The 24,673-nt window shown below is 35.5% G+C and overlaps 1 protein-coding gene across 1 annotated transcript in view; it reads right to left on the bottom strand.

The window, feature by feature from the left end:
- LOC127847357 (titin-like) overlaps window positions 1-24,673 on the bottom strand; it is a 148,043-nt gene that overhangs the window by 73,155 nt on the left and 50,215 nt on the right. Inside the window, exons 37-54 of the mRNA XM_052379214.1 lie at window positions 23,578-23,689; window positions 22,819-23,045; window positions 22,215-22,500; window positions 20,989-21,154; window positions 19,288-19,485; window positions 17,178-17,436; window positions 16,429-16,695; window positions 15,601-16,134; window positions 14,329-14,595; window positions 9,654-9,935; window positions 8,626-8,895; window positions 8,104-8,373; window positions 7,022-7,291; window positions 6,339-6,605; window positions 5,748-6,017; window positions 1,836-2,102; window positions 1,371-1,637; window positions 664-930 (exon numbers count right to left, since the gene is read on the bottom strand). Of these exons, the coding sequence (XP_052235174.1) occupies window positions 664-930; window positions 1,371-1,637; window positions 1,836-2,102; window positions 5,748-6,017; window positions 6,339-6,605; window positions 7,022-7,291; window positions 8,104-8,373; window positions 8,626-8,895; window positions 9,654-9,935; window positions 14,329-14,595; window positions 15,601-16,134; window positions 16,429-16,695; window positions 17,178-17,436; window positions 19,288-19,485; window positions 20,989-21,154; window positions 22,215-22,500; window positions 22,819-23,045; window positions 23,578-23,689 (4,746 nt within the window). The remainder of the gene's footprint in view (window positions 1-663; window positions 931-1,370; window positions 1,638-1,835; window positions 2,103-5,747; window positions 6,018-6,338; window positions 6,606-7,021; window positions 7,292-8,103; window positions 8,374-8,625; window positions 8,896-9,653; window positions 9,936-14,328; window positions 14,596-15,600; window positions 16,135-16,428; window positions 16,696-17,177; window positions 17,437-19,287; window positions 19,486-20,988; window positions 21,155-22,214; window positions 22,501-22,818; window positions 23,046-23,577; window positions 23,690-24,673) is intronic.

Raw genomic sequence — 24,673 nt, 5'->3', positions numbered from 1 at the left:
TTTTCGTTTAGAAGAGACGTTCTGTAAATGAAAAAAATTATCAAGCACGTGCTTATCTGTGATGACACTACGCATATGAATTAAGACCCATTTTCACAGAGCATGCTAAAATACATTTAGATATAACAATTTTAAATCTATCCTGACTCAATAACAGTTACTATACAGCTTTCTGTGGAACTAACTAGGCGCTTCTGTGAACATGAACATCTGAACATATATCAAAAACAATAATGAAACATTTAATAAGTATATATTTTTTTAATTAATCATATAAATCCCTTTCAAACAGGGGCAAATATCTAATACATCAAATTGCCATGTATTTTTTAAATACAAAAATAAATAGAAAATGCCTTGAAAAAGGGAGAAAAAAAGCAAATTTTTAATGTCCTTGCGGGGGTAAATTAACTCTTTCCAACTCAGAAGCAAAGTGACAATGGCTATGTGCAAACAGCAGAAAACCAGAACAGCCGGCAAGTAACTCGCAGTCTGTTTAGGTCTTATGCTGTTTGCTGCTCATCAGTATGTAAGGGTTGGAAATATAGTCTTTAAAACTTGAATAAAGTAAGAAAGGTCTTTAATTAAATGTTACTTTCTTAGGGATTACAAATGCTTCAAAATATGTATCTAAGTCGTAAAGGTACAAGAGATTAGTCGAACCTTCAACGGTCAAAGTGATCTTTGATGAAGCATCGCCGACGGTTACTTCATACTCAGCAGAGTCTTCGGGTCCAACGTTAGTGATGTGCAGTGAATGTGTTGTGTCAACGGACTTGGGTTTGATCTTGTCAGTAGCCTCAACGGGGGAGCCATCTTTACGCCACTCGGCGGTAAGGTCTGGTTGGGTGATGGTGCATTCCAAAGTCACGTCTTCGCCCTCTGTGATTGTCTTTTCCTCGAGAGGAACTGTGAACTGTACAGCCTCATCTGTGCAGAGAGTGAATTGTATTTAATAATCATTTAGTATTAAAACATGGACACATTTAACTCGCAGAGAGAATTTGTATTTGATATTCTTTTAGCATAAAAACATTAACAATGTGCATGCTGAGATAATCGTTTAGCATTGAAACATGGCCAATCTGAAGTAAATCCTCTAATGAAAACCAGAATGAGTCATTATCATATGTTCAAAGACCACCAAGTTTTTGATGTTAAGGAATCATTATTCATTTAAAATTTTAAAATAATAATGCCATCATTTCAGATTTTAAAAGAAATACAATATTGATATGTAGCACAATGTGTCATCAATGAAATTGCATTTACTGACTTTCAGCGTTTAAAGGAAAACTCTATATATGATCCAGGTAAAAACATATAGTGTCGGAAGTATGCATAAATACAAACAGCATGTACACCCATACCTTTCACAGTGAGTTTGGCAGTGCTTGAGTTGTTGTCAATGGTGATGGTGTATTCTGCAGCGTCATCCGGGGTCACCTTGTCCAGATGTAGCGTGTGCAGCGTCTTGTCACGTCTGATGTCAAACCCATCGGACACACTGATTGGCTGGCTATTTTTAGTCCAAACGGCAGTGGCATCTGGTTTGTTGACTTCACATTCGAGAGTGGCAGATTTTTTCAGAACCACTTCAAGGTCTTGTAATGGTGCCACAAATACCACTGGCAATTCTATTAAAAAAACAAAAAACAATAATGACACATTTATTTTGATAGTGGACTGACAATAATTTCTCTACAAAGAATCATAACAAATAAATTCAAAGTAAATAATAAAATAATGCAAAATATAGAAATTATCTCAAGATTCTGCTTCCTTGCAGAATGTAAACTAAATTTCAATAAACATTCATTCAATTAAAAAGTTACCTTTAACAATAAGTGTGGCAGTTGATTTTGCATCGTCAAATGCCACAGTGTATTTGCCTTCGTCATGAAGTTTAGAGGTCTCAATGGTCAGTTTGTGCACCAAGCCTTTAGAGGTGATCTTGACCCTGTCACCAGGGACGATAGCCTCGTCGTCAAGGTACCAGGCTGGTTTCTTGCCGACCTTGTTCACCTCACAGGTCAGCGTGACTTCATCTTTTTCAGTCACCTCAGTGTCCTTGAGAGGTTTTGTGAACTTGACTTGTTCTTCTAATTAAAAAAAGTTTTATATTATATTATATTATATTATAAAATATTAAGTATACTTTTAATAAGTCTGAGCAACTAGAAATATATGGGTAAGATTTATGTGAACATTATCCATTGAGATATCCATTGGAATCTTTTTCAATTAGGAGCGACACAAATTAAAAAAAAAACTTCAATAAAAAAAATGCAGATGCACAGACTTATATGGTGGTTAATATAAATTTAATGTTCCATCCCTTAAAAAGCAATTCTTTTTGAGTTATACAAAACAAAGGGTTAAAAAATAATTTTTTGGTCTATACCTCCAATTATGCAGAAAATATCTCTACCCAAATATAAATGCTGATTAATATGTTTGCAAAGTTTCATTCCTCTAACACAAATGCTTTTTCAGTTCTACATGATACAACAAGATGGCCTGAAAGGCCCAAAGTCGCTCACCTGAGATAAAAAGAAATGACCTGTTCTTTGCAGCCCAAGATATCAATTGAACAAATGTTCAAGAAGAATGAACAACAAATGGCCCCTTGGCGGCCATGTTTTTTTAAACAGACATGAACCATTTTTTAACTCTTCCAAGATATGTCCACATTTCATGAAGATTGGGAAAAAAATGTGTCTTCTAGACTGTTCACATGTTGTCACTATATACATATAAAGAAAACTGCCCCACTCCCTGGCGGCCATGTTTTTTCACTGATCACGACCATTTTCAAACACGTCCGAGACATCCACATAACTAATGTTTTGACAAAATTTCATGATGATTAGGCAAAACATGTGACTTCTAGAGTGTTCACAAGCTTTTTTACTATATAAATATAAGGAAAAAGACACCCCCCCCCCCTGGCGGCCATGTTTTTTTACCGATCCAAACCATTATCAAACTCAACTGTCCTATCCAGGTGTGGTAGTGCGGTCTCCTTCACTTACGCAAATGAACCAGTTACAGGACGGTTACAAGTTATGTAACTTTGTAAGCACTTATGTAATGCGGAAATATTTATTTGACAAACTCTTATTTCCGGTCAGGATGAATATACTGAAATATATATACTAAAATATATATACTGAATATACACTCAAAGAATTTATTTATAAGTGAAAACCAAGGCAGCTTTAACAAAAATAACTAATTTTTAGAACTCGGAAAATGAAGAACAATGACAGAAAATTAACAACAGGTACAAGCAAAGTCTAAAGAATCTAAGTATCGTTACAAAAATGAACAACATACAGCAAATACATTAATGAATGTAAAAAGAAGTTCAAAATCTGTCAAAAAAACTGATTTAAATATAAGTTACTGTTAGTCTAGAAAGTGCTTCAACAATCTAGTTTACAAAATAGGTCTAATTTAATCTGAAGAACAATTATTATGGAGATTAGGCAACTTCAGTGTATCAAATGTAAAAATAAGAAAAGTTTACTACAGTTATTGAAATAGAATAGAGTCTTTCTAATTTAGAAAATGCCAATAAAAATAATCTAAATAATAAGAATAATTTAGAAAATAATGCCAAAATGTCTTGATGCTGGTGTTAAAAATAATTTAGAGTTTAATTATTTAAAAATTTCAACCTTTTTCAAGAGCTGTTAACTTTTCAAGAAAGCATCAAGATGTGTTTAAATCAGCCGAAACGGCTTATTTTATACGGTTCAGAAGAGATCAATGGCAGAGTAGTAAATTTTCCCTCAAAACAGTGCATTTATCAATGATCAAAGTCTTCCCAAATTCCAGAGCAGAACTAAGAATAGATTACTGAACCAGGTTAAACAAGGGAGATAAATACTGCATAAATACTGTAAAATCATGTACATGTTGTCTTTTTTTCAGTTATCTCTAAGTTGAAAGGCTTATCATAAGTGTTAAATACTAAAACAGTTATGTTAACTATGAAAATTCTGTGTTATGTAAAATTACATAACACAGTAAATGTCACATAATATTGACATAATAAAACCAAACTTTACTACTCACGAAACCAATGTTCTGACCAAATTTCATGAAGATTGAGCAAACTAGAAAGTAAACAAGATTTTACTATAGTCATATATAGCCATTCAAGGAAAAATGCCCAGCCCCTTGGCAGCCATGTTTTTAAAGCCAAGGTTACCATTTTTGAACTCGTCCAAGATATCATTGGGACAAATCATCTGAGCAAGTTTCATGAAGATCGGAAAATAAATGTGGCCTCTAGAGTGTTAACAAGGTTTTACTATAGCCATATAAGGAAAAATGCCCCGCCCCCTGGCGGCCATGTTTTTCAACCAACCGACATAATTTTCGAACTCGTCCAAGATATCAATGGGATGAATCTTCTGACCAAGTTTTATGAGGATCGGACAATAAATGTGGCCTCTAGAGTGTTAACAAGATTTTGCTATAGCCATATATAGCTATATAAGGAAAAATGCCCCGCCCCTTGGCAGCCATGTTTTTTAAGCAAATGTAACCATTTTCGAACTCATCCAAGATATCATTTAAACCAATCTTCTGACTTAATTTTATGAAGATTGGACAATAAATGTGGCCTCTAGAAAGTAAACAAGGCAAATGTTGACGTCGCACAACAGACAACGCAAGACGGACGACGGACAAAAGGCGATCACAAAAACTCACCATGAGCACGTTGTGCTCAGGTGAGCTAAAAAAGTGGAAAAGCGATAAAACTATATGCCTGCACCTTATAAATATGGGGAAAATTAAATTCTAAAGTGAGGTACATTCATCCGGCTTATAAGAAATTATCAAATGGAATACGTAGCAAACACTAGAATACAATTAGTGAAGCTGACTACCCATTATACCACAATTAGAATACAATTAGTTAATCTGACTACCAATTATACCCCCATCAGAATACAATTAGTGAATCTGACTACCTATTATACCCCCATTAGAATACAATTAATGAACCTGCCTACCCATTATACCCCCATTAGAAAACAATAAGTGAACCTGAATACCCATTATACCCCCATTTGAAAACAATTAATGAACGTGACTACCCATTATACCCTCACATTGCTTTGTTAGCTATATTGAAGTTCAAACAACACAGACATGTGTGGATCACTGCAGACCATGAACATGTCTTGCACAATTAACTCTTCAAGATGATTACATAACAGTTTTCATGTTAACACTTAAGAAACTTTGAAGAAGCATGCTCAAACTAATTTAATGGCAACTGACTGACCGATGACCTGCTGACAAAATAAAAGTCTGACATAGTGACTCCACTATACCCTACCTGCAAGAAAATCATAACAAAAAATTTTTTTTAGAGGTCCCCATGGCATATTGGATATTGTGTCTGCCTTGCGATCAGGAAGACACAGGTTCAAACCCCACCGTGAGAGCGTTCTTTAGATCTTGCCCATAGACACTGAGAACTGTCTCTACCCAGGAAACTGACTCCAGTTTCAATAAGCCTTAGGCTTTTGATTCAGTCGAGCTAATATAAATAGGTTTAAAATAAGGTACTCATCACAAACAAACCTTTAACTGTGAAGGTCGCAGCCATGGCTACGTGGATAGGTTTAAACTAAGGTACTCATAACAAACAAACCTTTAACTGTGAAGGTCGCAGCCATGGATACATGGATAGGTTTAAACTAAGGTACTCAGAAAAAACAAACCTTTAACTGTGAAGGTGGCAGCTGTGGATACGTCGCCACAGACACAGGAGTATTGTCCGGCGTCCTTTAATGTCACGTCTGTAAACACAAGCTGGTGAGTCTGGAGATCAACAGAAATCTTGAGGTTTTTGTTTGCTCGGACTGGTTTCCCATTCACTAACCACTTGACTGGTTTGTTTGGCTTGCTGAGCTCGCAGGTCAAAGTCGCAGTTTTGTCCTTGTCGTAGGCTACAGTGTCTTGCAGAGGTTTGGTAAACTCCACAGGGAGTTCTGTACAAAGACAAAGTGAAATTATTCAATGTTTTGGCCTTTGTTCTATTTTTATCTTAGAAAACAACAGCAGTATGTATAACAAGAAGACCTAACAACTAACACCTAATATATATTTGTATAAAAATTATATAAATAATACACAATTTTGCAGTGACCAAAAGAGGGTTCTTTCCTGAGATAATTTCCCATGTCCTCAAATACATGTTGTTTCCTTTATAGATTTTAGATTCACATAAAAATTAAAAATAAATAATGCTTTTGCAGGTTTTTTTTCAACCATAACTCATCTGAAATCTAAAACAGCATGGAAGTACCAACCTGTGACCTTGATGGTGCATTCAGTGCTCACATCTCCGCAGACACACGAGTATTTAGCAGCATCGTCCAATGTAGCCTCGGCCACCACCAGCTGGTGAAGGTATTGATCCATGGACACCAGGACACGGTCACCTGGTTTCACCTCCTTACCATTCTTCAGCCATTTCACAGGCATGTCTGGCTTGGAGAGTTCACATGTCAAGGTCAACTTTTCTTTTTCCTTCACCTCTTGGTTGTTAAGGGGTTTCTTGAACTCTGGGGCTTTTTCTGTAAATAGTGTTAACACTGCAAAATGCATTTGTGAGGATAATAAATGAACTAGCATTTAATTCAGTCACATTTTGTTTATTAACTATTTCAATGAGTCAATTTTAACTAGTTCAGAAAAGCCGTCACTTTTAGATGGTCTTAAAGACAAGTAACTTGATGTTAAAGTCAAAAAATAAAAATTTGACAAATGGGTAAGATGAATCTTATTAAATCTCTGCCTTCTCTTTCACAAAATTCGATTCACTAGTAAGAAAGATTCATGATAATCTAGATTCAGGTAATTAATATTTAACAATTATAACTATATAACTAATAATAAATAAATATATAATAACATATAATAAGTTATTATAAACATTATAAGATTAAATTAAAAAAACATGAATAAATCACCCTTACAATGCCAAACCTACCTTTGATTTTCAGCATAGCAGATGACTCTGTTTTGTCGGGCAGACAGATTGTGTATTCGCCCTCGTCTTCGGGAATGGCGTCCAGAATCTGGAGCACCTGTCGGTACCGCTCACACAAGATCTTGATTCGTTCGCTGGGCTTCAGGGGCTCGCGGTTCTTCATCCAGCTTACTGGGACGTCGGGTCGACTTAACTCGACGTACATCTCGATGTCTTCCCCTTCTTGGCCAGTCAGGTCGCTGAGGCGGTGAGTGAACTGGGCTGCCGGCTCTTATAGGTGAAAAAGTGTGTACAGTTTCATATAGGCTTAACAGGATATCTGATACAATTAACAAAAGTTACAAGGCACCATATTTAATTTTTCAATTTTATTAAGACATTTGTCAATAGATGAGCATATCTCCCCACATTCCACTTTATTGTACAAACTCCACTTATGTGGAAAAAAACTCTTTTATGGTTAATACTTTTGACCTCTAAGTGTGACCTTGACCTTTATAAAGACGATGTCACTTGTGACACGCCCTCTCTTGATGGTACTTTGTGGTAAGTCATTTTAGAATTGCATGATGAATTTTAAAGTCCCTTTAGGCAAGCCTTTTTAGCGCAAAATATTACATTTGACCCCTAAAGTTATCTTTGAATTAGACCACAGGTATTATTTGCTACAGCTTGTTTTATAATGGCTTATCTTTATGTCAAATATTTTAAAATCCATAAAGCTATGGCTAAGAAAAATAACTGTTGTATGGCGGAAATAGACTCATGAACTTTAAGTGTGATCTTGACCTTTGAGGAAGGAATACAGGTGTTAAAGATGTTAACAGCAACACCTTGTTCTGAGATGGCTTATATTTGTGCAAAATAACATATAAATCCATCAATATATGGTAAAGTTATGTCTTAGGAAGACATTTTGGGACAGACATTCGGGCACTCATACAGACGGATATTGTGACAGCTGAATGCCGCATTCCTCCTTTGTTTCTGTCCAGAAATGTCAAGAAATCTGAAAAACTAGTAAACATAGCAAAGCACAATTATAGCAACCTGACGGGAAACATCATCAAGCATCTCCCTACCTTCAACATAGAGCAAGGTATTTGTCTCTATATTCCCGATCATGCAGGTGTACTCGGCTTCATGGTCAAGAGAGGCTCGTCGGATGGTCAACTTGTGTACGTTACCCTCGACGACAATCTCGTAACCATCGGCGATGGTGACTTGTTCCCCATCGCGCAGCCACATGGCTACCTTGTTAGGCTTGTTGACCTCACAGGTCAAGGTTATTGTGTCTCCTAGGTTACAATCCAACTGCTCTTGCAGGGGCATTGTGAACTCCAAGGGAACCTCTGCGAAAATATGAAATTAACATAATATCATTCAATATATTGGAAAAATACCGGAAATTGAATGAATAATTGAATTTCTTTAAAAATGTTATAAGTGAAAGAAACAATCTGTTCACCATAAAAAAAATATAAAGAAGAAGAGCTGTCATGGTTTGATTGTCGTTTAATTAAATCACATGATTTGTAAAAAACAAATAAGTGGTATTTTTATCACTGAATATATTAACAGAAAAATAAACAACTTATGTTTACCTTCTACGAAGAGAGGGGCGGAGCTTTCTTGATTGTCCTTCAGTTTAATTGTATACTCCGCCCGATCATCAAGGGTAGCGTTCTTGATAGTGAGGCTATGCTTGCGGCCATCTTTCTTCATCACATATTTCTCGGAAGGTTCGAGTTTCTGTCCGTCCTTGAACCAGCGTGCGGGGATCTTGTCGTCCGATACCTCGCAGACGAATATGACCTCCTCCCCTTCCTGACAGGTGGCCTCGGTGAGTGGAATTATGAACTGGCTTGGAGGCTCTGTAGAGGGGAAAACATTAAATGTTACACATCATCAAGAATCTCTTGATCAAACAACATGTGTTCCAGACTGCAGGGCTTTTTGGTTTAGAACAGAACTAGAGAGTTCATCTTGCGCTATTTTGTGTTTGCATCTTTTAGCAAAAATATAATTATAACAGCATCTTTGTTGCTTTTAACGCAGTTTGAAGCCATGGCTGTTGGTCTTGTAAACTATACGTTATAGTTTACAAGACCAACAGCAATTGCATTATTCCTACCCCTAGAAAAAGCCCTGGAGTAGATAATATTTATTATTAGAAAAAAAAGGATATTACATAAAATATACAACGTTACGTTTTATAATAAAAATAACATTCCAACATGCGTGCATGAAAATTTTAAATAAATCAGGCAATTTGATCAATGGTACAGATGGCAAGTCAAAACATACATTACCAAAGGCATGCTAGTCCTATATTAAAATGACAATTTAAAACAACAACAGGATTCAATATGACTGACAAAACTGGTTTTAAACATAATATCTGAATTATTTTAGAAATTGTTGTGTGTGTTTTTTTCAATTATAATAAAAATTGAAAACTCTTGTTTAGTTTTAAATTTTTTTTACAAAACTTTTAAGAAAAACATAGCAAATAACAAGCAATATTAACAATTTTGATTTTTTTAGACAGCCAAATTATAAACCCTGCATTTTCTTTTTGTCACTGTCATGAACACAACAAAAAAAAAATTGCAAGCACGTTCATACAAACCTATGGAAACATGTGCATGCGGCAGTTTTCTCAAACTGCGGATAGTAACGACATAGTCGCCAAAGTCAGACATGCACAAGTCGTGGACGGTCATGAGGTGCTCCCTGCCGATGCGCCTTATCTCGTACTTACTACCGGCCCTCAGCTCTTCTTTATCTTTATACCACGTGACCTCGACTAGCGATTTTGAGGTTTTACATGTAAACGTGGCCAACTGTTCAATGTAGCTGTACCACTGAGTGTGATGACGTTTTAAGTTCAAAGAGACGTTAATGGGCAACTCTGGAAGCAGAGGATTGTGGGTACAGGAAGTTATGAGGTCACGCAGGAAGTGATGTCATGGCAGGAAAAGACATCACCATGACGTTTGCACACTTTGATTTCAGTCATGTGTATTAACAGTTAGCACAATGTTTATTGCTGAGTCATTCCACATGCTCATTGGTTCATTCATATTTATTCACACTGGTGCAGGGTTAGTAGCGCTGTGTAGGTTACACTCAACATAGTTCCTGGTTAGTACTCATGCACTTACATATAAAGAATGTTATATACAAAATATATGAATATCTTGATTATATAAAGGTAAATAATCATTAAATATGTACACTTGGAGGGAATGTTTTATAAAACCTTTCACACTATAAATACTGTAATAAACAATTTGTACACTCCACCTACATTTATGAATGAAGTTTATCATATTAAAAGGTGATATCAAATATCACACAACAAAAATAAATAAAAATAAATAATGATAAATAATTCGCAAATTTCTTCACAAGTATCTAAATCAAGCGCTGATATATAAATACATTTCCATCTGTTACGTTTCAAGGACATATATGGCAAAGAGCATTTTATTTTCATTTGTTTTCACACACAAAAAATATCTTTGTGAATATCGATGCTTGAATGCTTGTTAACAGTGCATCTTTGTTAAAAAGTGCTTTACTAAAGGCAACACCACTGTTAAGTGTTTAACATAAGTGCATAAAATAAATTTGACAGTTAGGTCAAATAGCAGGATGAAAATGACGCCAGATTTTGCATCAAAACAGACCTTCTAAAAATAGCATAGCGGAGGAGGATTTTTCCGAGTGGTCTATTTTTATAGTATACACCGCTTCATCATATATTTCTATATCATGGATGGTCAATTTATGAACCGTCCCTAAAACCGTCATTGTGTGCTTTGAGTTTGACGTCAGTTCAACGCCGTCCCGGTACCAAGTGACTGGTACGTCATTGTGGGTTAAGTGGCAAGTGAACGTGACAGACTGGTTTTGGTGTAATTCAGACTGGCGAAGAGGCGTTAATATCTGGACTGGTACCATGCTCATTATGTAACCTGGAACAAGCAGGAAACAATCGCATGCAACATAATATTCCACAACCCAAATGCAAACTGATTACGTGAATAGGTGCATGCAACAATTTAATACAAATAAGATACTGATAGTAATTCAACCCATTCTGGCATAATCTAAAATTCTACATATTTATTGATGATAAAATGAAAATGATACTATTTAATGGTCCAATTTCTAGCATTCATGCCAATATAGCTTTCTTAAAAATGCAATTAAATTTTGAAGGTGCTTCAGTTGATTAAAAGCATGAGGTGAAAGTTCACTTGAAAGCTATTCCTTCTATAGTTATTCATTACTGTCTATAGCTGGCCCTTTTTCTTTGAAAGCAAATAAAATGATGTTGGATGCATTTTTGAAAAGCAGTAGATAGCAGTGTCTTGTCCCTATGACTGAAATTAAATGAATCTCTTACAGGTGTACATGCTATTAACCCATTTATGCCTAGCGTCTAGAAAAAAGGCCTTGGCAAACAGCGTAGACCCAGATGAGACGCATGATGCTGGTCTGCGCTGTTTGCTTAAAAGAATTTCTGTAAGAAATATTCTAAATATAGAAATAAATATACTAGACATCCCTAATTTTGGAAATAAATTGATCCAATTAAGAAGGATGGGAGAGTCCACAAGTGTACATGCTATTTAAGTGCATTACTGGTCATGTACGTAATTCCGGCCTGTACGTAAAAAATCGGCCACCTGTGTAAAATCATTTTCATGATCTTTACGCATATATTTTGTTTTTATTTAGAAAAATCAACATGAAAACCATCCCCACTCGCAATATTTTGCAAATGTAAGAACCATATCACCGTAGACTTTTGCGTTAAAATGTCACAAATATAGCAGGAAATATTTGGCTCATGGGGAAAGTGATGTCATCATATGTTGCAACAATTATAATCATATAAGAAACAAATATATTTGATAAAATAATTTTTATTTTATCTAATAAACTTTAATCAAAGTTTTACCAATTTATTGTACAAAAACTTATATTCAAAACATACAAATCAGAACCTAAATATAAATTTTTAATATATGAATTACCTCCCTTTATAAGAATATTGCTAGATTACATGTTTAAATATTATATATAAGCGTTTACTAATAATCAACACTGAAGTCAACTTTTCAAACAAAATGTGTTTACTTTTTTAGCTATGTTTGAAAAAATTTATTAAACACATTAAAAACAAATATTTTTTAATGAAATAGCAGTTTCCCCATTGTTTATATTTATTAAAATAGGTAGGGGGAGTAAATGGTATAATAATTTCGCATTTTTTTTAAATTTCAAGTCAAAAATATTAATAGTATAAACATTGATTAATACTCTGAAATTGAAGACATTTGTCAAAAGATATTGCTTTGTAATTTTATCTGCAGATCAAACTGAAAAGTGGCCGATTTTTTAGGTACATTTAACCTACGAAAATGGATAGTTTACATGTCATCATTTTCTGTTCATAAAGTAACATTCACTGATCTAATTCTATTTAAATTTTCATGCTAGGTGAGTTTTGAACCCAGGATTATATATGTGAAGTTTAGTTTCAACCAGTTGCCTAACACTAAAGATTTTTCTTAAATAGTCCCAAAAGTGGCCGGAATTACGTACATGACCAGTAGCTAATTAGTCTTCCACTTGAACAATGTGATCCCTCTGAAGACAGCCAAGTGAAACAGTGAACTTACTATATTTCCAAAATAACATCGAAATTAAAAGAACAATACCTTTGCAAGTTGTGCTACTTCACAAAGACGTTTTCACTCGTGTTATTTTACATTTATCTATCATGAGTAATTATTGTTGAGTAAAGTTTGGCAGACATGTCCCTTCTGTTTTGGACAACGAGACAAATAATATTCTTTCAAAAATGAGATAAACTTCTTCTTAAAACTAGAACATTAAAACAAAATTAAACTTAGATCTTATGAATTTTTTTTTGAAAGACTGGATGGTAAAAAGAATATCTGTAAATCATTTACACATTAATTACTTGGATACCATTTACACATGCAATACTTGGATACCATGTATTCATGCAATATTTGGGCTACATGAAGATGCCCCAGTCCTCATGTACTGTTACACTAATATATAGGCTAACAACATGCATATTGCTATATCTTACATTCAACCTATGTATTAACTACACATGCCGGTATATTCAATAAGATAATAGTGGTGTAAAACATGCTATCTATGGCTAGTGCAGAAAACATCTGGGCTACATGTCAAAAAGCTGCATCAGAGATGAATAAACATAATTGAGTAAGTTTATGGGAAACCCGGGTTTTACTCTTTCAGTGCGGGAACCGAATTTTGAAGGCCTTTGCAAACAGTTTGGATCCAGATGAGACGCCACAGAACGTGGCGTCTCATCAGGATCCAAACTGTTTGCTCTTCTGATAGTATTCTTTGAACAAAATCTGAGAAAATGCTGATTCAAGAAATTCAGCAGACGACATTTAAGCAGACGACCAATTTCCCAGCATTCAAAGGGTTAAACCATGTACCTAAAGTATCGTGCCAGATTAGCCTGTGCAGTCATCTAATCTTGGATGACACTTGATGCACATGCATTAAGCCCTGATTTCCCAGATGGTACCTCACATGATGATCAATACCATTATTGTTAACCCTTTGAATGCTGGGAAATTTGTCTTCTGCTAAAATGTCGTCTGCTGAATTTCTAAAATTAGTATTTTCTTCGATTTTTTTTTCAAAGAATACTATCAGAACAGCAAACAGTTTGGATCCTGATGAGACGCCACGTTTTGTGGCGTCTCATCTGGATCTAAACTGTTTGCAAAGGCCTTCAAAATTCGGTTCCCGCACTGAAAGGGTTAATTGTCATTTTAAGAGCATGTGAATAGTTGGCAGATTTATCCTAAAACTTGATATTGAAGGTTGATTTGCTGAGAATCATTAAAATAGTTACCTATAATAAATATTGAAACATGAAGAATAAGTTGTATAAATAAAAGCAAAAAATCATGCAATAAACAATGCCATTTTACTACATTACCATAGAGCCTAACCAAGTTGCAGATGACACATATAAAATGCTTTGAAAATAGCAACTAATTGACATAATAATGTGACTTTCATGCATTCAAAACCCATAATAAACTAAAAGTACATTCAACATAAAAAGCCATTTAAAATGGAAAATAATTTGTATGCATATAAATACTTAATTAATTATTAATTCATCACATCAAAGAAATTTAGAAACTTAAGAATGGTAACATCTAAAATATAAATGGACACAGTGTGGTGAATTTAAAGCGACATACCATCCAGATGTAACTGAGCCGAGCTTTTTTGGTCGCCAACAACGACCGCATATTCAGCCACGTCTGATTTGTCAGTGTCCATTATAACAAGAGTGTGCGTAGTGCCATCGTCGATCAACTGATGTTTCTCACTGGGGATGATTTTGGCACCATTTTTGAGCCATGTGACTGTGACGTCTGGTTTGTTCACCTCGCATGTGAAATAGGAGGCCTTGTGTTCTTCTACATGCTGTTCAGTTAGCTCAGCCACAATCTCAACTGGGATTTCTATAAATAGACAAACAGTAAGGTAAGCCATGATCATATTGGGATTTCTATAAACAGACAAACAGGAAGGTCAGCCACGATCTTTACTGGGATTTTTATAAATAGACAACACTTTTAGTTTTCAGCATAAGGAGAACAATAAACATCATTGCTTAACCAGACAGATTTTGTATGTTATCCAATTCAGAATCAATGTAAGTTGGGTTTTACTTTACTGCAATTAATTTTGTTAAACTGTACAAAACTGAACTGATGTTTGGAAAAAAAAATCAGTTAAGTGAATAAAATATTAATGAAGAAAGTAAAATATTAAGAGTGTCTACATTTATTTACAAGAATGGCGTCTTAAAAAGCTGAATATCTCAAAAAAGTTATTTTACCTTCAACTTTTAGGTTTACCATCACTTTATTTTTTTTTAAACGGTCTTCTTAAAATATCAAATCTTTGAATAGTTTTATATGTTAAGCTTTAACTTTGGTTTTTAACTAGAACTTTACAAATGGCATCTCAAGTAATCAATAACATGAATACATTAACCCAATCCCACTCAGAAGCAAAGTGAAATGACTTTGTGCAAACAGCATAAAACCAGAACAGCCTGCAAGTAACTCGCAGTCTGTTCAGGGTTTATGCTGTATGCTGCTCATCAGTATTTAAGGGTTGGAAATGAAGCCTTAAAACTTGAATTAAGTAATAAAGGTATTTTATGAAATTAACTTTCTATGGGACTACAAATGCGTCAAAATACGTATCTCAGTGGTATAGGGTAAATAGCATGAATACATTAACTCTTTCAGTACTAGAACCGAATTTTGAAGGCCTTTGCAAACAGTTTGGATGCAGATGAGACGCCAGAGAACATGGCGTCTCATCAGTATCCAAACTGTTTGCTATTCTTATAGTATTCTTTAAAAAATCAAAGAAAATGCTAATTTTAGAAATTCAGCAGATGACATTTTAGCAGAGGACAAATTTCCCAGCATGCAAAGGGTTAAATGATTTACCTTCAACTGTGAGGTTGGCTTTCAAAGTTTTGCCTTCCACTCTGGCCATGATCTCTCCAGCATCTGGTAACACAGCGTCCTTGACAACCAGTCTGTGAGTGCGACCTTCAGCGTATATCTCGTACTTCTCGTCTTCTTCGATCTCCTTGTTCTGAACAAACCACTTCACAGTTATTCCTTCTTTGTTAACTTCCGTGACGAACTCAGCGACGCCACGTTCTTTCACGGTGACGTCTCTCAGGGGCTTGACAAAGTCAGGTGACAATTCCTGTATGAACAGTGATGCACTGGATTTTTTATCTCCAACCAACACTGATATTTGTCCCTCATCGGTAACTTCAACGTCTCGAATGATAAGTTTGTGGGTTTTTCCGTCATCTACGAATTCCATTCGCTTGTTTGGTCGTAGTTCCACGTTGTCCAAGAACCAGCGTACTTTGTCAACAGGCTTGGACAGCTTGAATGTGAATTCTGCATTGGACCTCTCCAATACAGACACGTCGGACAATGGTGCTGTGAAGTCAGCGGAGACATCTGCAATATACAAAGAAAAGTTCATGACTATGATGATGATATTATATGATTATACTGATGGAAAAAAAGTTCATCATTTATTACCATTATCAGTTTTTATTTCTTTAAATAGCGCATCAAATGAATCTAAATGAATGTTCATTATTAATATATTTATGTGCTCAATTTATTTAGTTTCAGCTTTTCTGCATTAGGCACATAACTGCAGGAATCAGTACCTCAGAAAATTCTTATTATTCAACATAGACAGTTTTAAAAGATGTCTTCAAATCCTAAAAAAAACACTTCAATCACCTTCAACGACAAGACTTGCTGATGTGGATGTATCGCCAAATGTTGCTGTGACCTCACAGTTATCAGTGGATTTAAGGCCTGCGATAGTGAGTGTGTGTGTCACGCCATCGTGTCCCACCCTGTACTTGTCAGACTCAGGCAGAGGCTTGTGGTCAAGTGTCCAGACGACCTTGGCCTCATCATCATTGACCTTGCAGGTGAAGGTTGCCTCGGTGTTCTCTACGGCGTATGAGTCGTCCAGCTGAACTGTGAACTCCTTGTGTAGAGCTAAACAAACAAAATAGTGTTGAACTGTTAATTATGCAAGCTTAATAAGCACATATATGGCAAAATGTGTCCAAAATATGCACACATAATGATCTTGTAATATTAAAGACCTCACAAAAAGCTAAAATGTTGCTATGTTGACAATAGTCAGTGTGAACCCCAAACTAACCAAATTAGAAAATATCACATGAAAATTAGTTAAATAATTGAATAAATGTTAATGTAAAATGTTTCATCAGCATAGATCCAAATGCTATTAAAAGGGGAAATATTCTATACAAACAAAAAAACAAAACACTGTAATAAATACTGAAAACTTTATTACATTTATGTTAAAATTTAACCCACTTATTAAAAATGCCTTACTTAATTCTTAATATACTCACTATGTATAACCTTCTTTAAATAGCAAAATACAGCTCATGATAACTTGGGACTGCTTACAAAGCCTTTCAAATGTATCCCTTAACCATGCTGTATACCTTGCACACTGAGGCTGGCAGATGTGGTGTAGTCGGCGTAGGTACAGGTGATCTCCCCTTCGTCGTTCGGTCGGCACTTGGACACCAGCAAGGTGTGTTTCTTGCCGTCAGACTTGATTGCGTGCTTGGGACTCGCGTCCACTGGTTCTCCTCGGATGCACCATGTGACGTTGACGTCCGAAACAGAGAATTCACACGTGAACTCTGCAGAGTCTGTTTCTGTGACCTTCACATCCTTGAGTGGTACTGTCCATTCCCACTGAAAGCATATTTAACTCTTTCAATGCTGGAACCGAATTTTGAAGGCCTTTGCAAACAGTTTGGATCCAGATGAGACGCCACAGAATGTGGCGTCTCATCAGGATCCAAACTGTTTGCTATTCTGATAGTATTCTTTGAAAAAGAATCAAAGAAAATGCTAATTTTAAAAATTCAGCAGACAACATTTTAGCAGATGACAAATTTCCCAGCATGCAAAGGGTTAACATTTGTAGATACTTAACATTAACATTAAGAGCTTTTTTAAGAGCCTCTTTCAGTGAAGGCTGAAAGCTCTTGTATAAAACATTCAGCTCATTAAATTGCAATGCTCTTGACCACAAACTGACTTTGAATCAAGCCCCTGCATCAGTTAATTTCTGAACATTAAGTGAGACAACTAATTTCGGTTTTTGCTTTCCTGTTCTTTAGATTCATGACTGAAAATGTAGTAAACGCTGTTAATCATATAAAATGATAACAAATAATTTCAAATAGACAGATTTTTATGCCCTTAACCCTTTTCATGCTTAGCTCAGAAGAATTAATCTCATAATCTAACAACTTAAAATTGACACGACTATTTGCAATAACTCTTGTTTACCTTTTCCAATAGATTCATGACTAACAAGATGTGTTTGTGAAACACAATGTCCCCCTATATGATGTTTGACATTGTAGGATGACCTTGACCTTGACCTTTCACCACTTAAAATGTGCAGCTCCAGGTGATACACATGCATGCCAAATATCAAGTTGCTATCTTCAATATTGCAAAAGTATTCATAAAACAAGATGTGTTTGTGAAACACAATGTCCCCCTATACGATGTTTGACCTTGTAGGATGACCTTGACCTTGTGAAGGATGACCTTGACCTTTCACCACTCAAAATGTGCAGCTCCATAAGATACACATGCATGCCAAATATCAAGTTACTATCTTCAATATTGCAAAAGTATTCATAAAATAAGCGATTTGGGCCACATATATTTGACCTCTTACCTTGAAGGATGACCTTGACCTTGACCTTTCACCACTCAAAATGTGCAGCTCCATGAGATGCACATGCATGCCAAATATCAAGTTGCTATCTTCAATATTGCAAAAGTATTTATAAAATAAGCGATTTGGGCCACATATATTTGACCTCTGACCTTGAAGGATGACCTTGACCTTGACCTTTCACCACTCAAAATGTGCAGCTCCATGAGATACACATGCATGCCAAATATCAAGTTGCTATCTTCAATATTGCAAAAGTATTCATAAAATGAGCGATTTTGGCCACATATATTTGACCTCTGACCTTGAAGGATGACCTTGACCTTGACCTTTCACCACTCAAAATGTGCAGCTTCATGAGATACACATGCATGCCAAATATGAAGTTGCTATCTTCAATATAGCAAAAGTTATTGCAAAATGTTAAAGTTGGCGCAAACAGACCAACAGACCAACAGACAGACAGACAGACAGGGCAAAAACAATATGTCCCCCACTACTACAGTGGGGGACATAAAAACCAAGTTAGTTAATTTCTTAAAATTGAGTGAGACAACCCATTGCGATTTTTTGTACTATTCTTTATATTAAAGACTGAAAACTGAGTAAAAGTCTACTTTCATATAAACTGATAAGAAAGCACGCAAATAGATGTCAGTGTCCTTGATCCTGTGTGTGCTTAGCTGAGCAAAATCAATCTCACAATTTACCAACTTTCATTTGACAAGAATAGTTACATAACTCATGTTTACTGCAACATGTTATTTATAGATTTATGACCGCAAATGAAGTATTTAAGTTTACTTTCAAATTTACTTTTTCCAATGACTTTGACCGCCTAAACTTACCTTGACCTTGGGTATGCTGAGCTCAGCAGAATCGAGCTCATCAGTTGTGATGTCTTTCTTGCCTCGCTGGTACGGCACAGTTTGTATCTCATGGGAGGGAGCTTCAGGCTTCTCCAGTTTGCTGGGGGCTGAACTGTCAAGCTCAATTTTTTCCCGTTCAATTGGCTCAATTGTTACTGGTTCCCGTTTTCCTTCCAACTGGAATGGGACATTCCTCATTTTAATACATGTCAAAATCATATTATTTTTTTTTCAACAATGTGCTGAATTTAATTTTTGTCCAAATTGCTGATGTTGCCAACAGTGCAACAAGAGGGCCTGAAAGGTCCAAAGTCGCTCACCTGAGATAACAACAAGTTTCATGAAGATCGGAAAATAAATGTGGCCTCTAGAGTGTTAACAAGGTTTTACTATAGCCATATAAGGAAACCCGCATCATTTTCGAACTCGTCCAAGATATCATTGGGATGAATCTTCTGACCAAGTTTCATGAAGATTGGACAATAAATGTGGCCTCTAGAGTGTTAACAAGATTTTACTATAGCCATATATAGCCATATAATGGAAAAATGCCCCGCCACTTGGCAGCCATGTTTTTCAAGCAAAGGTTACCATTTTTGAACTCGTTCAAGATATCATTGGGACAAATCTTCTGAGCAAGTTTCATGAAGATTGGAAAATAAATGTGGCCTCTAGAGTGTTAACAAGGTTTTACTATAGCCATATAAGGAAAAATGCCCCGCCCCCTGGCGGCCATGTTTTTCAACCAACCGGCATCATTTTCAAACACGTCCAAGATATTATTAGGATGAATCTTCTGACCAAGTTTCATGAAGATCAGACAACAAATGTGGCCTCTAGAGTATTAACAAGATTTTATTATAGCCATATATAGCCATATAAGGAAAAATGCCCTGCCCCTTGGCAGCCATGTTTTTCAAGCAAACGTAACTATTTTCAAACTCATCCAAGATATCATTGAGGCCAATCTTCTGACAAAATTTCATGAAGATTGGACAATAAATGTGGCCTCTAGAGAGTTAACAAGGCAAATGTTGACGCCGCAAAACGCACAACGGACAAATTGATCACAAAAGCTCACCATGAGCATGTTGTGCTCAGGTGAGCTAACAAGAGCACAGCATTACAGGTGCCAACGCTTGGCTGCGGGTGCATTGTGACCTTGACCTTTGACCTAGTGACCCCAAAATAGGTGTGGCGTGTAGAACTCATCAAGGTGCATTCACATATGACGTTTCAAGTTGTAGGTGGAAGCACTTTGATTTTAGAGCAAAATGTCAAAGTTTTAGCACGACGTCGGCGGACGACAAGCTGGCTATGACAATACCTCTAGTTTGCTCCGAAAACAGCCGAGCTAAAAATGTAATGTTGTAGAAGCTATCAATTGATTTAAATGCGATTTGGTGTTAAATTATCTGGTATTGCATGTCTTTTTTGTCTTTTTCTTAACATATGATCTACTTCATAATATCAGAGTGAGAAGTCCTTAAATTACTCGCTGAATGTTTTTTAAAAATTGATAAAATACTTAAAATAAGAAAATATAGACAAAGATGTGTTTGAATTGTATCATTTCATACAAACTTTCATAAAAAGGTAACCTTGATATATTAATATTTAAGCGCTTACAAAGACATTGATTCTCTCCCTTTTCCCGTGATGACACAGCACATTTATTACCTCTGACATCCTGCGTTTCTGCAGGATCTGGAAGGCTACTGGTTCCTCTTTCTCCTTGAAGAGTTCTTTCTCTTTCACCTCGACTGTCTCCCCCTCCTCGAGCTCCACGTGTCTCAGGCTCGGTAACCAGTCTGCCTCGATTTCACCCTCGTCTCTTTCATAATCTCTGGGGAATCAACCAAATGATTTTATATATGTGTTTCTATGGGACATGTGGCCATCTGGTTAAATTATTTGTTGATATAGGTATTAACACAAATTAACTATTGAAATTGTGAAAAAATTATCAAGTTCAACAGATCAATTGAAGTTTTGAGTATTTAAGTGATTTATATTCTGAAATATCACCAAAAAATGCTTACAGAGGAAGATTTACAGTCTTTTGATTAAGGCATTGATTGACTGATTGTTGGATTCCCTGTGGAACCAAACACAACAGATATGTCAGTTTTAACCCTTTACTGTTTATATACGCATTTTGACACGTTTATATAAAGTTCCTTAGAAAATTAAACAAAATTAAAAACCTTTCTTAATAGATTAATGTTTTACAGGCTTTATTTCCAACCCTAAGATACTGATGAGCAGCAAACAGCACGAAACCTGAAGAGCCTACAAGTTACTAGCAGTCTGTTCTCGTTTTATGCTGTTTGCATACAGTCACTTTTACTTTGCTTCTGAACAAACAAAAAAAGGGTTGACTTATGGAAAACGATTTAGAGAATATACTGCACATTAAAAGGTTATAGTGTTCAATAATGTTTTTGAGTTAGTTTTTGCGATTCTCAGGCTACCTCTATTATTTTATTAGAAAACAAAGACAAGCTCTAATTTTGATAAGAAAACACACTAAAAATACTAAATAACAAGTAATTCGGGAGCACTTTGACTTAGGTTTTGCACGTGAAAACATTGGTAAATAAGTTCAACTATTTTTACACAACACTTTTTTTCGTAATTTGTAAAGGTAAGTTAAGATAATACAAGATAGATCTAAAAGCTCTAACAAAAGCATTTTGCTGCAAAGAACTCTACCCCCCCACCCCTCTTAACCAGCACTCAATGTAACATGATGCAATATTAAGCACATGTTCAAGCGGTCAAAAGTAGCAAATGAAGCAGACAAAGAAAGGCAGACAGTCATCCGTAGTGAAGCTAGTACCCAAATAAACCTACTGTCATTCTTTTGAGGGTTGTGGGAACATAAAAATAAAGTGATTTCTAACCTGTGTTTCAGGGCTGCCTTCCAGTCTGCAGCCTCTTCGGGGTTAGACGTCACTATCAAGGTCACAGGAATTTCCACTCGGCCATGTTCGTTGGTCGCGCTGACCTGGTATGTGCCAGCATCTTTCTTTACTATGTCTTTGATCTCCAAGACATGCTCGCCAGTCTGCTCATTGTCTAGGATATTGCATTTGTCAGAGGATTTCAGTTTAGACCATTTTCCCTTAGACCATTCAACCACTGGGCTTGGTTCACCTTTGACCTTGCACTGGAAGATGGCTTTGTCACCTGTGAAGTTTAAATATTTATAGTGTATTTCGATAAATAATCATAATCCACTCAATTTAAATTATTCTTAATTAAACTCAGCTATTCCTTTACCTCTAGTTAATAAGTTTTTACAAGTGATTTTATTTGGATTGCAGTCAACGATGACAAAATTTGATCTTTAAAACTTTTTATAACAAGAACAAATTTTTTGAAGACAACATGATTTGCAATAAATATTCAATTACCAACATTACCATTAAATTAATTCCCAACAGCAACTACAATCACATTTTAAATGTGCAAATCAAGTTTATACTGAACATAATGTCCACTGACCTTCAAGAATGGTACACTTAATGGGAGTCTCCACAAAGGTCGGTGCTTGACCTCTGACCTCCAGCTTGGCAGAGCAAAGCTCCTTCCCTCCAGCATTCTGAGCAATGGCCTTGATCTCTCCCTGCATGTCGGGGGATGCGTCTTTGATGGTCAACACGCAGGTGCCATCTTTGTTCTTCTCCATGATTATGGTTTCACTGGGCTCAAGTTCTTTGTCGTTTAGGAACCTAAAAAGGTCAAGGTCAGCAAATAACCTTCACAGGTCATCATGTTAAAATAAACTATAACGACTTTCATTATTATTGTGGGACTTACACATGTTAAGGTATATACATACACATACAAGTTTAAGGTTACCTAGTTTAAGTATAAATATAAAGACTTTTTATGCAATAAGAAACATGAACATGTCTGGGCAACTTACAACAATAAATACTAGAAGCATTTTTTGGTCAAGGAGAGACCTTAAAACGTTAAGTTTAACGTGTTCTACTGCTAATACAAATGGAACAAAGAGAGCCAAGTAGTTTGCTTGTTTAGCACATTCAAGTTATCTGTATTCTGATTAAAAGAATTTAATTCAATATTTTTTGATCATATGGAATTTAAAATTGGTCTTGATATATACAAGATTAAATGTTTTGCCTTCAATGAAGGCATTTATTATAGATTATAATATTAAACTTTAGCCAGTGTACAGCCATGAACAGAGAGTCATTCAATGAAAATTCACAATGTTTGTCAAACCGATGTTCTCACCATTTAACTTCAGGCATAGGGAAGCCCTCCACCTTACAGTCAAACTTGGCCACCCCACTCTCTGGAGCCAGAATATCCGACATCCTCCGCATGAAACTTGGTCGCCGCGCAGCTGGAAATGGTTAAGTCACGAAGGTCAGCAAAGAAATAACACAATAACAGAGCTTTCAGCAAAAGGTCAAAATAAAAAATGTTGAATAGGCTAGCCAATATGAATAATCAGACTGGTAAAATGTAGTTATATGAAGAAACTGGATAAAAACATGATATATAGGTCAAGTTAAGATTTATTGTTAATATCTCATGCACACTCTTGGCAACAAAGTGAGTGAATGAAAAGTGGTGTTGGGTGTACCCCCCCCCCCCCCCCCAACACACACATACATAAAAAAATTAGAAACACCTTCCATGTAAAGAGAAATACCAAAAGTTGTTATTCTTTAGATGTCATGACATTTGTTTAATGAACAATACCATGCATAAAATGTGGCATTTACTTTCAATTCAATCTTGTCAATCATAAACTATCTATATTTATGAACTTTTCAAATTTTAAAACAATTTTCAGAATTTACTTTTTAATGCATATGTAATGTACACACCAAAAGTAATTGTGCATAAGTTGCAAAATTATGCTCAAACTGTATACGCAAATTTCTTCAATAAAGAAAACATACTAGGATGTCAGATTATTTAGAAAATATTTATGTTGAATTCCTTAACATGTACTGTTTTGTATTATTAGAATGATCAATAAGAGATTATGAAATTTCTAATGGTATATAAATACAATTCATATGGAGTTCAAGCTACAGATAAAACAGTGAAAGACATTTTAAAAACAAGTACAAAGAAAAACAAGACAACAACTTTGACAGATAATATCATGTTGCATGCAGGGCTTGATTGTGCTTTGAATGATATTAGAAAAACAACAGAAACTTTAGTTAACTCTGTACTACTTAGATACATATTTTGATGCATGTTAGAAAGTTAAATTTAATTTCAGATCTTTCTTACTAAATTCAAGTCTTAAAGGCTTCCTTTCAAACCCTTAGATAATGATGAGCAGCAAACAGCATAAAACCTGAACAGA

Source organism: Dreissena polymorpha, chromosome 10, assembly GCF_020536995.1.
Source record: "Dreissena polymorpha isolate Duluth1 chromosome 10, UMN_Dpol_1.0, whole genome shotgun sequence".
Taxonomy (NCBI): Eukaryota; Metazoa; Mollusca; class Bivalvia; order Myida; family Dreissenidae; genus Dreissena; species Dreissena polymorpha.
The sequence above is the reverse complement of the archived record's forward strand: the minus strand, read 5'-3'. Positions and strand labels throughout refer to the sequence as shown.